Consider the following 14,810-nt stretch of genomic DNA (forward strand, 5'->3'; position numbering starts at 1 on the left):
CAGATCAAGTTAGAATTTTGGTGGCGTCACTTTAACTTTTCTAGAGTTATGCCTCTTTGCAATTGAAAAAAATGCTGAATTTTTCGTTTCAATACTCTTACTTTAGTTTGCCTCAATCAAATGTTATGAAACTTATACACAATGCTTATTAACACAAAACACAGATCAAGATTGAATTTTGGTGGGGTCACCTTAACCGTTCAAGAGTAATGCTCCTTTAATAATAAAAAAAAAGCTGATTTTTTTCGTTTTTGTTCTCTAACTTTAGTTTGCCTCAACCAAATGTTATGAAACTTATACACAATGCTAAATACAACAAAACACAGATCAAGTTTGAATTTTAGTGGCGTCATTCTACCCATTTTAGAGTTATGCCCCTTTACAAATGAAAAATATGAGAATTTTTTGTTTCCATTCTTTAACTTAAGTTTAAATTGCCTAAACCAAATGGTAATTAACTTATACACAATACTTGTTACGAAAAAAAAGGATCAAGTACAAATTTAGGTAGTATCACTTTTACTGTTCCTCAGTAATATCCTTTTATAACCTTATATGATATGCAAGCGGGGGCATCATCAGTGTCCCATGGACACATTACCTATTTATCTAAAAATTTTTCAAGTAACAGATAGAATTTATAGAACAGACAATGGGTAGTGGCAAATATTTCGTGTATATTTTGAACACAGAGAACATTGCCCCGGCACCCTTTGCCAAAAAAAACCCTTCTTTTTCTTCTATGAGCCCGCCATCAGACTCTTATGTTTTGAATTGTAGTTTTACTTTCCATATTCGGTATTTATTCTTATGTAAGCTGCACGTAGTAAAATCATCACATGATGCAGGAATTTATTATCTTGGAGTTAGGCTATTTCTTTCTTTTCGGGCGGGGACTCCGACCAGACAACATGCATGTGTATAACGGCACTGTAGAATTTCTCAATTCGAGGGTTGAAAAAAAGAGGGGGGGGGGGGGGGGTTCCTCAGGGAATTTTTATCTTATGAACTCTACATTTAAAAGTTTTTTTTTTTTTAATTAAAACAGAGAAAACAAATGATAGTCAACTTGTGAATGGTCTTCCTTCCTTTCTCTAATGCCAAGTAATCCTCGCTAAAAATTCCGGTGGACCTCCTACGGCACCTATTAGTAGTTAAAGATTTGATTTCATTCAACAAATTAATTTATGACCTGCATGTACGTGTCGCTCAGAACACGGTCATATACCAAATGGTCAATATTAATCATCCATGTAATTTGCTCTATGGGATGTTTGCATACTTTCAACGGAGGCAATTTCATGACAAAATTGAACTATACTGGCTGCTAAAAGCGAATAACTATTTCACTATTTCACTTTAATTAATGATTGAACAAAAAAAATCATATTTAAGATTTTTTATATATCTCGTAGCTAGTGCCCTTTAATTAATCTGTTAATTAAAGTATTCATTTTGTCATAATAATTTTAAAATTGAATCAACAATCAGTAATGTAACAAAACAAAAAAAGAGAATCTATCAAAACATTACAAAAAATAATTTCTCATACAGCTTTCAAACAACAGAAATAAGCATCTCTGAGTATTGCATGGCAATATATAGTCCCCTACAGGTTAAAAACTTGATCTTTAAACTACATTGAATATAACAAATATCAAGTCAATATCTTCAAGCATAACGAAAAAGGTGCGGACATTATTTAAGTGAATTTTCTGTCCAAGGGCCATAACTCTGCACAAAATCATCCGACCGGAACAAAATTCAAACTTGATCTGTAACTTGTCATGATAAAACAATACACCAAATGTCAAATTAATATCTTGAAGCATGAAGAAAAAAAGAGTTGAACGCTGATGTGCTGGACTGGCAGACAGATAGACAGACAGACAGACAGACTCACAGACAGACACACAGCAGACAGACAGACAGACAGACAGACAGACAGACAGACAGACAGACAGACAGACAGACAAGCAGACAGATCGGCGGAGTGCAAACCTAAAGTCCTAAAAATACTTTGGAACACTAGTACCCAACTGTACGGATCTAGGGCGTGTTTTATTGGTCTCTTCTGTATATCTCCAGAATGTCTTCTAGTGACTTTAGTTCAAAATAATGAATCAGGACCTATTCAGGAGATATTCTGATGAAGAAGTTACAAAACAACAATACAATTTGCCGTCGAATATAACACATATTTTTTATGTTGGATTACATAAACGAAGTTTACGATAATTTATTAGAAAATTTAGTTACGCCCGTTCATTTGGTAGACATGACTTTAATAGTGTTCTCTGTTTTGGCATTGATGTAATAATATAAGTGTAAAGACAAAAAAAAATGGTTGGAAGAAATCGCTGTGTACGTGATATTGTTTCTTAATGTTTTTCTAATTTAATTAAGATAACCAAATACGGCTTAAAGCTCAGACTATTTATCTTTATGAAATAATCTGAAACTATACAAAAAAATGTCAATATTTTACTGGTATATATATGACCGAAAAGGACATCTTTCCTTTAGAAATTGTATATAAAAGATATTGCAGAGTTCTCAAAATCTTTATTCCCTGTTGGTCCTTGAAGAAAAATCTACTGATCAAAACCTTCGGACCACCACTTTTCCAGAACCTTGATCGTACAAATGTATATGTTTTCAAGGTACAAGTATACAAGGTAATGGCGTTTTTCAGATTGTTTATGACTAAATCCGTTTGTTGTGTAATGATTGACAGAGGCGGATTTTGGGGGCGGGGTGCCCAATCCCCTTTTGTGGGAAAAAAATTGGTTGATTATATAGGGAATTACTGAAGCATGATTAGAGCGAGTTTCCTCTTGCCCCACCCCTCTTATGAACATTTCTTGATCCGCCACTGATTGATACTTTAGTCTGGAAGAGCATGATTTATATGTTGGTTTTAATTGGCTTTTACAAGTTTTCAGTTACTACAAATACTCTTATTTCGGTGCTTCACGTTTATCATCTTTAGTTAATGTAAGTTGTTGTTGTGGTGTCTCGTACCGATCTTTTGGGTTAATCCAATTGCAACTGACTTTTACACGTTGTTTTTTATGTTGTACTGTTACACCACTGTCTACATTTAGGGATGGGTTAAGCGCTCACAAACATGTTGAATCCTGCCACATTATCATAAGCCTGTATTTCAGTGGTTACTGTTTGTTCATATCTGTCGACTCATATTTGATTTTTTTAGAATGTGTTTGTTATATATCGTTAGGCCGTTAGTTTATTTCGTTTTAAATGTTTCACTTTTTTTTATGTCGGGGCCCTTTATAACTGATATACAGTATGGGTATTTGTCATTTTTGAAGGCCGCACGGTTGGTTATAATTGGTAACGCTACTTCATTGAATTCCGGCTGATAGTTGCCTAATTGGCAATCATACCACATCTCCTTACTTGTGTTTTGCTATTCTATACATGACTTTTAATTTCGCGTCTTGTCTAAACATGTATGAAATATTAGTCGCTGGACGTTAAAAACAAACAACCAACAATCAATCAATTTAAACTCGTGTTAAATAAGGAGAAAATCATTTGATTTTTTAAGGATAGGGGGGGGGGGGGGGGGGGGGGGGAAGGAGGATTTTGAATATGAATATGGTGGCCTGGTAAGAGCTGGAAAAAATAGGCATGCTTAGCGACAAGTTAAAAATTTTAAATGAATAAAAAATTCCGCAGAAGATTCCCTGCCCCATTCCCCTCGTTAGAATATCAAAAGGTCGTACCCTTACTGTTGTTATCCGTGTGTTTTTATTATTTATCTAGCTAGTTGTCCTTATAGTGTCCTACTAAGGTTGTCATACCATAAACACGTTTATCACACAGCTCATAATTTAATATTTCTGCATTTATAAATCTATTAATGTCATTTAGACTAATCGACGTGATGTTTGTTATGTGTCTCTGCCGTCTAAACTACCTATTAAAGAAGAAGAGGTAGAAGAGAGCCAGAAGATCTTCCCAATGCAAAAAAAAAAAAAAAAAAAACAGAAATGGACCTCTTCTGACTCACTACCGAAGAACAAAAATCACGCCCCTAGTTGACGTTATGATTTTATATATACTCAACATGCTCAAAATTGGAATAAAAAAAGTATCAATTTAGATACTTCTCTTCAGACTCGTTATTTTTCCTTAAAATCATTTATTTCTTCCAAAGTCTAATTTTATACTTTAACTTAGTCTGAGTTGTCATTATAGATGGTCCGAGTTGTCTTTTTTTGAGACGGTCCGAGTTGTCCCAGGGCGGACTTGTCTTGCACCCACTTAAAATGCACCAAGTTTGAACACCATATTCAATTTCATGACCACCATACCATACTAACCAAATGAAATGTGAACTACTTTGATATATTTCGTAACTTTTTACCTTAAAAAATCCTGGTCCTGAGTAGATTTTGAAGTTGTTGTCAGAAAAAGATTAAAACACCGTTCTATTGCGGGCTTCCGTTGTCGTTGATTTCTATATTTTGTGCAATGTCAATTTCATCATGGAACACTTTCTCCACAATCAGGGGTTCATTAGGTGATAAAAATAAGTTTGATATTTATGCTATTAATATATAATAGTTACGATTTAAAAAAGCTATCAATGTATTAATCTAAGTTGCAGTATAAAAATAATATTAGGTCAATGTCATAAAGATATAAACTTTTTTGTATTCGGCACAAAACTGGGGAAGGGCTCAGTAAAACCTCGCCCTTCCCCAGTTTCTCAGCCTCATACAAACATTTGATATTTTTCTGACATTGAACTTATATTGTATGTGTAGAAGGACTTAAAGATGACAAAAAGTTTCAGTACTGAAAAATGACTGAAATTTTCAGTACTGAAAATTACTAAAATATTCAGTACTGTGAAATGACTGCAATTTACAGTTATGTAAAATGACTGAAATTTTCAGTACTGAATAATGACTGAAATTTTCAGTACTGAAAAGTGACTGAAATTTTCAGTACTGAAAAGTGACTGAAATTTTCAGTACTGAAAAATGACCGAAATTTTCAGTACTGAAATTTTTTTTTCTCATTACTAAAAATGATATATAAATAAATGTACTGATTAGTGATGTTTCTTAAAAGTACTGTTTATATATCGATATTTAATGTACTGATTAGTGATGTTTTCTAAAAGTACTGTTTATATAGCGGCATTAAATGTACTGATTAGTGATGTTTCCTAAACGTACTATTTATATAGTGGCATTTAATGTACTGATTAGTGGTGTTTCCTAAAAGTACTGTTTATATAACGGCACTTAATGTACTGATTAGTGATGTTTCCTAAAAGTACTGTTTATATTGCGGCATTTAATGTACTGATTAGTGATGTTTCCTAAAAGTACTATTAATATAACGGCATTTAATGTACTGATTATTTATGTTTCCTGAAAGTACTGTTTATATAACGGCATTTAATGTACTGATTAATTATGTTTCCAAGAAGTACTATTTATATAGCGGCATTTAATGTACATGTAAACGTTAGGCAAATTGTTGGTAGTGTAGTTTTGTGAAAATCCAAGTTAATTTGAAAAAGTAATAAACAAATTTAAAGGTGACTGACTATCTTAATTCAGTCGGACCTGAAAATTCCAGCTTTTCTAACCACTAATTAAATTCTGAACTATGACAGCAATAGACCAAACTACCAAACAACCTGGCATTCTCTAAGATCGATGTATAATTGAGATAGCTGTACAGTTTTATGAAAATTCAAGTTGATTTGAAAAATTTATTGAAATAATATAAGATGACTATCTGAGTTTAATAAAAACTGAAAATTCTTGATTTTTACCTGTTAATTAAATCCTTAAATTTGACAGAATATAACCTGTTAGATCAATATATAATTGAGTTAGATAATCTGATTCAGACCAGTCAAGGCTAAACTTGAAGGTCATGACTGGTCGAGACAGGTCGAGACAGGTCAAGCCTTTGTCGAGACCATTTCAGACTATGTACCAAGATTATCAAATACTGAATCAGATTTATTAGGTAAGGTCGAGTACAGTTAAGTACTGTCGAGATAATGTTGAGTCTAATCAAGTAAATTTGGTGCTCGACCTTACTGGTCGAGCACAAAATATAGTACAAATGTATTTTAAGACTCTGAGCAGTTTGTAGTGAGTTACAAATCAAGTTGGAGTTTCACACTGTGACTGGTAGTGGAATGGGGACCTTATTGCCTTAAAATACACTCACTATGCTTTATATTATATATGAAATATTTTGTTCAACAAATAACAAATACATAATATATATAATTGATGTTTTAGGTCCATGAACTCTTCACAGGTATTCAAACAGGCGGGAAGGTTTCATACCCTATATCAGCACAAAACTCTCAAATGTCTCATCAACTGTTCAAGCAAACGAAACAACCTATGCATGTGACAGTCAAAATGCAAACTTTTTCTGTTGTCCTGGTCTTTCCTGTAATGTAATGTCAGTATTACAAATCTAATCTTGAATCAATCCTAATCCTATCTTATTTTTGGGAAATATTTTTACAAATTCAAATGTGACGTCACTTTGTGTGTTTTTTTTAAATTTCAAATGTGACGTCACTTTGTGTGTTTTTTTAGAATTTCAAATGTGACGTCACTTTGTGCGTTGAGGCGTTGAGGCTTTGGCTAACTCGGCTGTGTATTTTTATGTGTTGGATTAAGTTGTTTTATGTAATGTATCCGTTTTTATTCTGTAGTTAGTCCCCACTTCGGTTTTATCATGTATATCTATTATATAGTCATTTTATAAAATTTACTGTTTGCAAAATTATAAATTATTCTAAATAATAAGGATGTTCTTGTCCCAGGCAGAAAACCCTGGCCGTGTTAGGCGCAACTTTTTGGAAGTTTTGGTCCTCGGTGCTCTTCAACTTTGTACTTGTTTTGGCTTTCAAACTTTTTTCATCTGAGCGTCACTGGTTGGTCTTGTGTGGACGAGACGCACGTCTGGCGTATTGCATTTTTAGCCTAGTACCTTTTGTTAGCTATTATTCGAGTGTTTCTTTGTCCTATATGTTCTCCCATTTATTTGTATTGTGGTCCTGTCATGTGATGTTGTCGTTTTGGTGTTGTGTTTGACGTTGCCATAAAATGGGAGGTTTGGCATGCCACAAAACCAGGTTCAACCCACCATTTTTTTCTTAAAATTTCCTGTACCAAGTCAGGAAAATGGCCATTGTTATATTATAGTTCGTTTTTGTGTGTATTACATTTTATTGTTGTGTTTTTGTTGTGTCGTTTTTCTCCTCTTATATTTGAAGCGTTTCCCTCGGTTTTAGTTTGTAACCCGGATTTGTTTTTATCTCTATCGATTTATGAGTTTCGAACAGCGGTATACTACTGTTGCCTTTATCTGTAACAAAACTTTGCTAGAGCTTCAAATTTTGAAAACCATATTCTTGTTGCAAATCATTCATATATATCAAACAAATCTGGATTAGATACTGCAGTTGAAGCATATGCTTCTATTTCTGTATCTGTTCAGGATACGCAAATAAATTTGATTCAAGCAGTGAGTGCAGCTTCGCAGTTAGAAACAAGTAGTACTATGATGAATGAGGATTTTTTATATGTTATATGAATTAAGTAAAGGTTTATAAAAAATCTTTTGATTTTGATTTATTTAATCATTTATGGAGATACGACTGTTTAATGTTATGCCATTTTAGCTCTATGAGCAAAGTGCATCTATACAGATGTTTTGAAATTCTTTTGACCGAATGTTGTTCAAGATAAGAAAAACAAATCTTTGATTCATTAAATGCTGTTCATTTGAAATATCTGTATAAAAATGTATCATTCTTACTGGTAAAAAAATATATCAGGTCAAAAATGGTGAAAATTGTGATTGTTTGGCTATTTGCACATGTAAAATGACATATTAAGTTTCACCTCCTCATAATTTTTTTTTCTAATAATATTGAAAAAAAAATGCTTTGTGTTTTAATTTTACCTATCCATATGTACTGTCAGGTAAGGATTTCATTTGTTTTTTTTTAAAAAGTACTTTTGGATCATTTTGCATGATTTTCTGTGAGACTTGCACTTAAAAAGGGAAATGTTTTTTTTTAATATGGAAAAGAAAAAGGACATTGGGAATGGCTAGATTGTAAGCTTAAGGACCATACATTATTAGTGCCGTTCCAAAACTAGGGACTGTCACCCTTACTGATAGCAATGATAAAGTTATTGGTAATCACAGGAAAAATAATATATAGCGGTTTACTGCTCCTGAGGAACATAGTACAACGACTGAGAAATATGACAACGAAGAAGTACTTTTAGATGACATATATAACAAAAATGATAAAACAATAATATTGAAAATGATCTGGGTGATTCTATATTTATAACTCAATTATCATTTATCAATGAAATTAATGAGAATACTTATGATATTGGCATTGACGATTTGATTATACCGTCACTTTCAATAAAGGATACTGGTGATAAACAAATCGAAACTGATGCAGAGGAAGATTCCCGTGTATGCAGACAAATGAGAAAAGTAATGGAGAGATCCAATGTGTTTGCTTGTCAAATATGCATCAATCTAGTTCTGATTTATATATATGTTATTAAATAAAGAAATATACCCGTTATTTCTGATTACTTTCGTTTTAATGAATGACATGTCAAGTTTTCAAAATGATAAAAGTCAAAATGTTATACCAGTCATACGATAATACTTCCACCATTATACTTATTCCAAAGCTACTTTATTATGCAACAAAATTTCCAGAAAATATTTTTTGTGTTAAAAATTCCGAGGCATCGGTCCTTTTATTATGTTCATGGAATATGTATCACATACCATTAATTCGAATTGGATTTTTTGTTACATAATACATTATCTTTGGAAAAGATATTATGGTGGAGCTTCTATTATGTGACAGTAAGAACCAGTAGACGAAAAACACTTCACTGTATACATTTGTATAGTAACGGTAAAATAAATAAGGATAATGTATGACATCCAGCGGCAAATTAAATGCATTTCAGGAACTAATATGTAAATATAATATGAATAAAATTAAAATAAAAGATTTATTGATTCAAAATCCAAATTCTGAATTGTCATCAACACACAAACAAAGAACAAACATTAATAATTACAATCAATTATCATAAGTATATGTACATGGAATAAAAGTATAAATCTTTATTTAATATATCTATACAAAATATAAAAAAATATACAGAATTTTGTAATTTATAATTATTCTGAACATGAACCCTTCTTCGTAGTAGAACGGCACGCTGAGTCAGATTTTTAACGGTAAAAGTATGAGCTAAAAAGTAAAATCACAAAAATACTGAACTCCGAGGAAAATTCAAAACGGAAAGTCCCTAATCAAATGACAAAATCAAAAGCTCAAACACATCAAACGATTGGATAACAACTGTCATATTCATGACTTGGTACAGGCATTTTCTTATGTAGAAAATGGTGGATTGAACCTGGTTTTATAGCTAGCTAAACCTTTCACTTGTATGACAGTCGCATCAAATTCTATTATGTTGACAACGATGCGTGAACAAAACAAATAGACATAATAGGTAAAAATGTTAAAAATACAGAAGTCAACATTGTGATATAATCTTAATCACTAAAAAAAACAAATATGTAACAAAGAAAAACAAAATGGCATATAGATCAAGCATATTAGCAAAACTTATAGACAAGAATACACAAATTTACCATAGTACAATAATACAATGACGGGATGTATAAGTACAGAGCCACGTCATATATGTAACAAAGAAACATAAAAAGGCATCCATACTAAGCACATAGCAAAAATGAACGACAAGCAAGTTTTATAATAGCATAATAACGGGATGTATAAGTACAGAAGCACAGTAACAGTTCGCTGTTAGAAAAGTTAACCTACCCGGACACATGTCTGACTCCGAGTCAACCAGTCTGTGTTCTCTCTTTAAATTGTCGCGTATTTATCACTGAAACAACAAATACCAAAAACCTCCTCACAAAAAGGGCATTTCAAATCCCCTCGCCCTTCAATATTCACTTATAATTGAACTTTTACTATTGCTCACATCAATAAGTTTCTTATTTGTTAGCTGCATGTATCAATTCCAGATCTATGACATCACTGTCACAAAAAAAATAACAACAATATGACAGCTTTGATATCAATGAATAAATTAACATAACACATGTTTTTTAATACATTTCCATTGCAAAAAAAAAATAATTGTAAAATGTGTACTAGTTCAGTGAAAATGGACGTCAAACTAAACACAAAAACATATAAATTAACTAAAATTAAAATAAAATAAAATAAAATACAAGATTAACATAGACCAGCGGCTCCTGACTTGGGACAGTAAAATATATCAAGAAAACTTGTTTCACACACTAAATACATTTTTCGAAAATAAAGTGCACTTCTTGATTATTATGCAATAAAATCTTTCGCTTGCGATAATCAACGAATGGTTACTAAGTTCACGAAAGACACTCAATCAGTAAGATAAAATAATTTTAGAATTGAGCTTTGGAAGATATACTCTGTCATTTACTTCGCCTTTTATGATTTAGATAATCACAGCATTTAATTCACTCTGCCCCTTGGAGTAACTCCTTCTAATCTATATGGCAGGGTACCTGGTGGCATTACCCTTAATGGACTTCCATTTTGTTTTCTGCCTGCAATATAAATTGAGTAATGTCTTTTTCTTATAGACGAAGAAAATATACATGAATGAACTTCAAAATAGCTGTCAATCTGTTCTGGATAATTTTTTTTTTTTTTTGTATGCAAATGTTTTGCTATTGAAAGAACTGCAAGCTATTACATTAAAAGAAAAAAGATCAGATCAGATAATGAAATGTTTCTCTAGTCGAAATTCATGCATAATTATTAGGTACACGAAACAATATTGTGCTATAAAACTTAGAAGAGAATGAAAAGCAAGTTGATGGGACTCGGAGGTTTTAAAAATTTATTTGCACTAAAATTCCGGTGCAAATACATTCCACTGTTAAAGGGGCACTAGCTACGAGATATATAAAAAATCTAAAGTATGTTTTTTTTGTTCAATCATTAATGAAAGTGAAATAGTGAAATATTTATTCGCTTTTAGCAGCCAGTATGGTTAAATTTTGTCAAAATAAGCTAACAAATATTGATGATGAATTATTCACTCGCAAGTGAATAATTCCACATCATTGAATCCGTATTTATGTGAAATTCAATTTAATCCCTTAGCTAGAGATGGATAACGCATGAATTGTCCTTGTAAAACTATTTAAAAGAAAAGAATGTCAACATTGAAAGTGAAACAAAGGTAAATCATTTGATTGACTGATTCGATCCACAAAATCATTCTTATACAAGTAAAAACGATGATAAACATATATTTTAATCTATAATATGAAAGTAAACAGAGTTGCTTTATCTATTTATATCTGTACTTATCTCTATATCCCTTATATGGTCATCGTAGGTGTTCGGGGGTCAACTCGATAGTTAATTAGATGGCGTCTAGACTAAAATACACACGAAACGAAGCTACATCTTATCGAGCTCACGACCTGTAAACTGTTTATTTAAGACTTTCAATAGTTTGGATAAATATTTTACATTGTTATAAATCAAATATGATAGTTTGAGTGAAATCGGTGAACATGAATTTGACAACTAGTGCCCCTTTAATGATACATTTAGCATGTTAGGTGAAATACAACAGACACATCACAAACGGTTTCATGTTCAAAAGACATGACAAATAGATCTCTAGAACTTGAGAGAGTTGTATGAAATTCATCCTGCATTTCATTGCAGAAAAAAAAATTGAGTCATAAACTATTCATTGACTGATTTGCAGCGCAATTTTTTTAATTCGGTGTTCATTTAAAAAAAATGGAAACTTAAGATGACCTGGTAGATAAAGCTTGTAAACAGGAAAATGATTAAAAAGTGGCTTCGTTTATTTGCGATGATGAATATTGTTCTATATGCGTCAGTTGAAATCTGGTGTGAAATGAAAAATAACAAAAATACCGAACTCCAGGGGAAATTCAACATGGAAAGTTTTTTTCGAAACGACAAAATCGAAGGCACAAACACATCAAATGCATGAAAAACAACTGTCATATTCCTGCCTCGGTACAGGTATTTTCTAATGAAGAAAATGCTGGACTAGACCTTGTTTTTTTTAGTTAACTAAATATCTCATTGAATGACAATTGCATATAATTCTTTTTTTTTTAAACTAAGAACAAGCAACTTCTTAAGCATACCCATTAACAAAGAATAAGAGGGGAAAACACAGCTCGAAAAACCCTTATTCGTTCTATCTTTAAAATAATATAACAATCCCAACAAGAAAAATCGATACACTAAAAACCATGATAAATTACGACCGTGAAACCTTTAATTTAATTTAGGTTGGAATCTGGAGAACTTTTTTTATTTTCGGATCAGTCTTTTCTTTATATCTTATATTTTTTCACTGATTCTAATTAACATATGGTAATTTGTTCTTTCCATAAAATAATGGAAATTACATTATTCAACGTTCTGTGTCATATGTAGGGAACTGCATGTAAAAGTACATTGTTTAAAGCTATTATTTAATGAAGCGCAAAAGACAGCAACCCGCGGTTTTCTCTGTGTCATTCCCGTTTTACCTTGTTGTAGGTCATATATGTGGACAAGTTCATTTGTATACAAATTATCTATTTGATATTATTCCAAACTTTGTACTTCGTTTATATCTATTTTACCCTTATATTATAGTGATGTAACTATATTGAACACATTTAGTATTATATGGTTCAGTGAATCTAAATACTCCATGTATACTCCATGTATTTTGCTATTGCCATTGGCTATTGGACAAACTACTTTTCCGAATAGTTGTTTTATCCGGTTCTGGCTAGTTTAACAGTTCACTTTTCACTATATATATTGTAATATTTATCTATATTGTCAATGCAGAATAAGTAAAACCAGAAGCAACACTATGAGCCGTAGCCAGCATTATAAGGTATCTATCATTTAATGGTTTTTCAAATTAATCTATGGTTAAACGTTTTTGTCTTAAATATTTCATTTAGTTTTATTTTCTTTGCTAACTGTATTAGAAACTTTATATTTTCTTATTTACCTGTTATTAACTTTCAATGTTGTATGTATATGTGAGAGAATGATAATTCCTTTCTTTATGATTGAGTACGAGCGATAGCGAGTACTTATTATAAAGTAAGGGATTAACATTCTCTTACAAACTTAGAATATTGTAAAGTTCTCAAGGCTCAAATTATCTCTTGATTGGTTTTATTCTAGAATTAGTTTCATTGTCAGTGTAAATTAAATGTTTATTATTGATGCATGACTTCATTTTGAAGTATTTCATTTATGGGCTAGTTTTAGTGATGTTAGGACTTTGTTATGATTTGGGAAATATTAAAACAAGAGGCTCTCATGAGCGTGAATCGCTCACCTGTTATTTTTTGCTTAAAATTTTTCCACAATGATAATTTTGCTTTTCATATATATTAATGAGTGTCTTAAAAATTCCATTTAAATGTTCTTTGTATCTGTCATATTTTCTTCAAAAGCGAAAAAAATGCTTTTACCCCTATGTTCCATTTTAGTCATGGTGGCTATGTTTCTTGACGTACAAGGAAATAAAATACAAAATTTATACTAGATATTCTGAAACTCATTCAGTCTAAGTTTTGCTGAAATCGATTCAGCAGTTTTAAAGCAAGCAAACTAGATGAATAAATTCAGAAAAATTGTCTTTAAAGGACATTAACTCCTTAAGGGGTCGATTGACAATTTTGGTCATAAAAAAAATTTTTTTTGTAGATCTTACTTTGCTGAACATTTTTGCTGTTTACAGTTTATCTTTATCATTAATAATATTCAAGATAATAACAAAAAACTGCAAAATTTCCTTAAAATAACCAATTTAGTGGCAGCAACCCAACAATGGGTTATCAGATTCATCTGAAAATTTCAGGGCTGATAGAACTTTACCTTATAAACAATTTTACCTCACATCAGATTTGCTCTAAATGCTTTAGTGTTTGTGATATAATCCAAAAACTGCATTTTACCGATATGTTCTATTTTAGCCATGGCGGCCATGTTTTTGACGAAACAGAAAATAAAACACAAACTTTATTCTAGATACCCTAAGGATCATTCAGCTCAAGTTTGGTTGGAATTTGTTAAGGAGTTTCAGAGGAGAAGATTTTTTAAAGTTAGAAAACATGATAAACAAATTGTGAAAAAATGTCCTTAAAATGCAATAACTCCTTGAGGGGTCAATTGACAATTTTGGTCATATCAACTTATTTGTAGATCTTACTTTGTTGAACATTTTTGCTGTCTACAGTTTATCTTTATCATTAATAATATTCAAAACAATAACCAAAAACTGCAAAATTTCCTTTAAATCACCAATTTAGTAACAGCAACCCAACAATGGGTTATCAGAATCATCTGAAAATTTCAGGGTTGATAGAACTTTACCTAATGAACACTTTTACCCATGTCAGATTGCTCTAAATGCCTTGATTTTTGAGATATAAGGCAAAAAACTGCATTTTACCCCTATGTTTTATTTTTAGCCATGGCGGCCATGTTTTTATACGAAACAAAAAATAAAACACAAACTTTATTTTAGATACCCTAAGGATCATGCAGCGAAAGTTTTATAGGAATTGGTTCAGTAGTTTCAGAGGAGAAGATGTTTGAAATAGTTTACACCAGACGGACTACGATGGACGAC

At 31.7% G+C, this 14,810-nt stretch overlaps 1 protein-coding gene across 2 annotated transcripts in view; it reads right to left on the reverse strand.

Moving 5' to 3' along the window:
• Positions 1–9,064: 9,064 nt before the first annotated feature.
• The window catches only part of LOC127707340 (uncharacterized), a 181,825-nt gene continuing 176,079 nt past the window's right edge, over positions 9,065–14,810 (reverse strand). For both annotated transcript variants that reach the window (XM_052211853.1, XM_052211854.1), the window contains one exon: positions 9,065–10,710. In XM_052211853.1, the coding sequence (XP_052067813.1) occupies positions 10,616–10,710 (95 nt within the window). In that variant the 3' untranslated portion in view covers positions 9,065–10,615. The remainder of the gene's footprint in view (positions 10,711–14,810) is intronic.

Source organism: Mytilus californianus, unplaced genomic scaffold (genome assembly GCF_021869535.1).
Source record: "Mytilus californianus isolate M0D057914Y unplaced genomic scaffold, xbMytCali1.0.p SCAF_65, whole genome shotgun sequence".
Taxonomy (NCBI): Eukaryota; Metazoa; Mollusca; class Bivalvia; order Mytilida; family Mytilidae; genus Mytilus; species Mytilus californianus.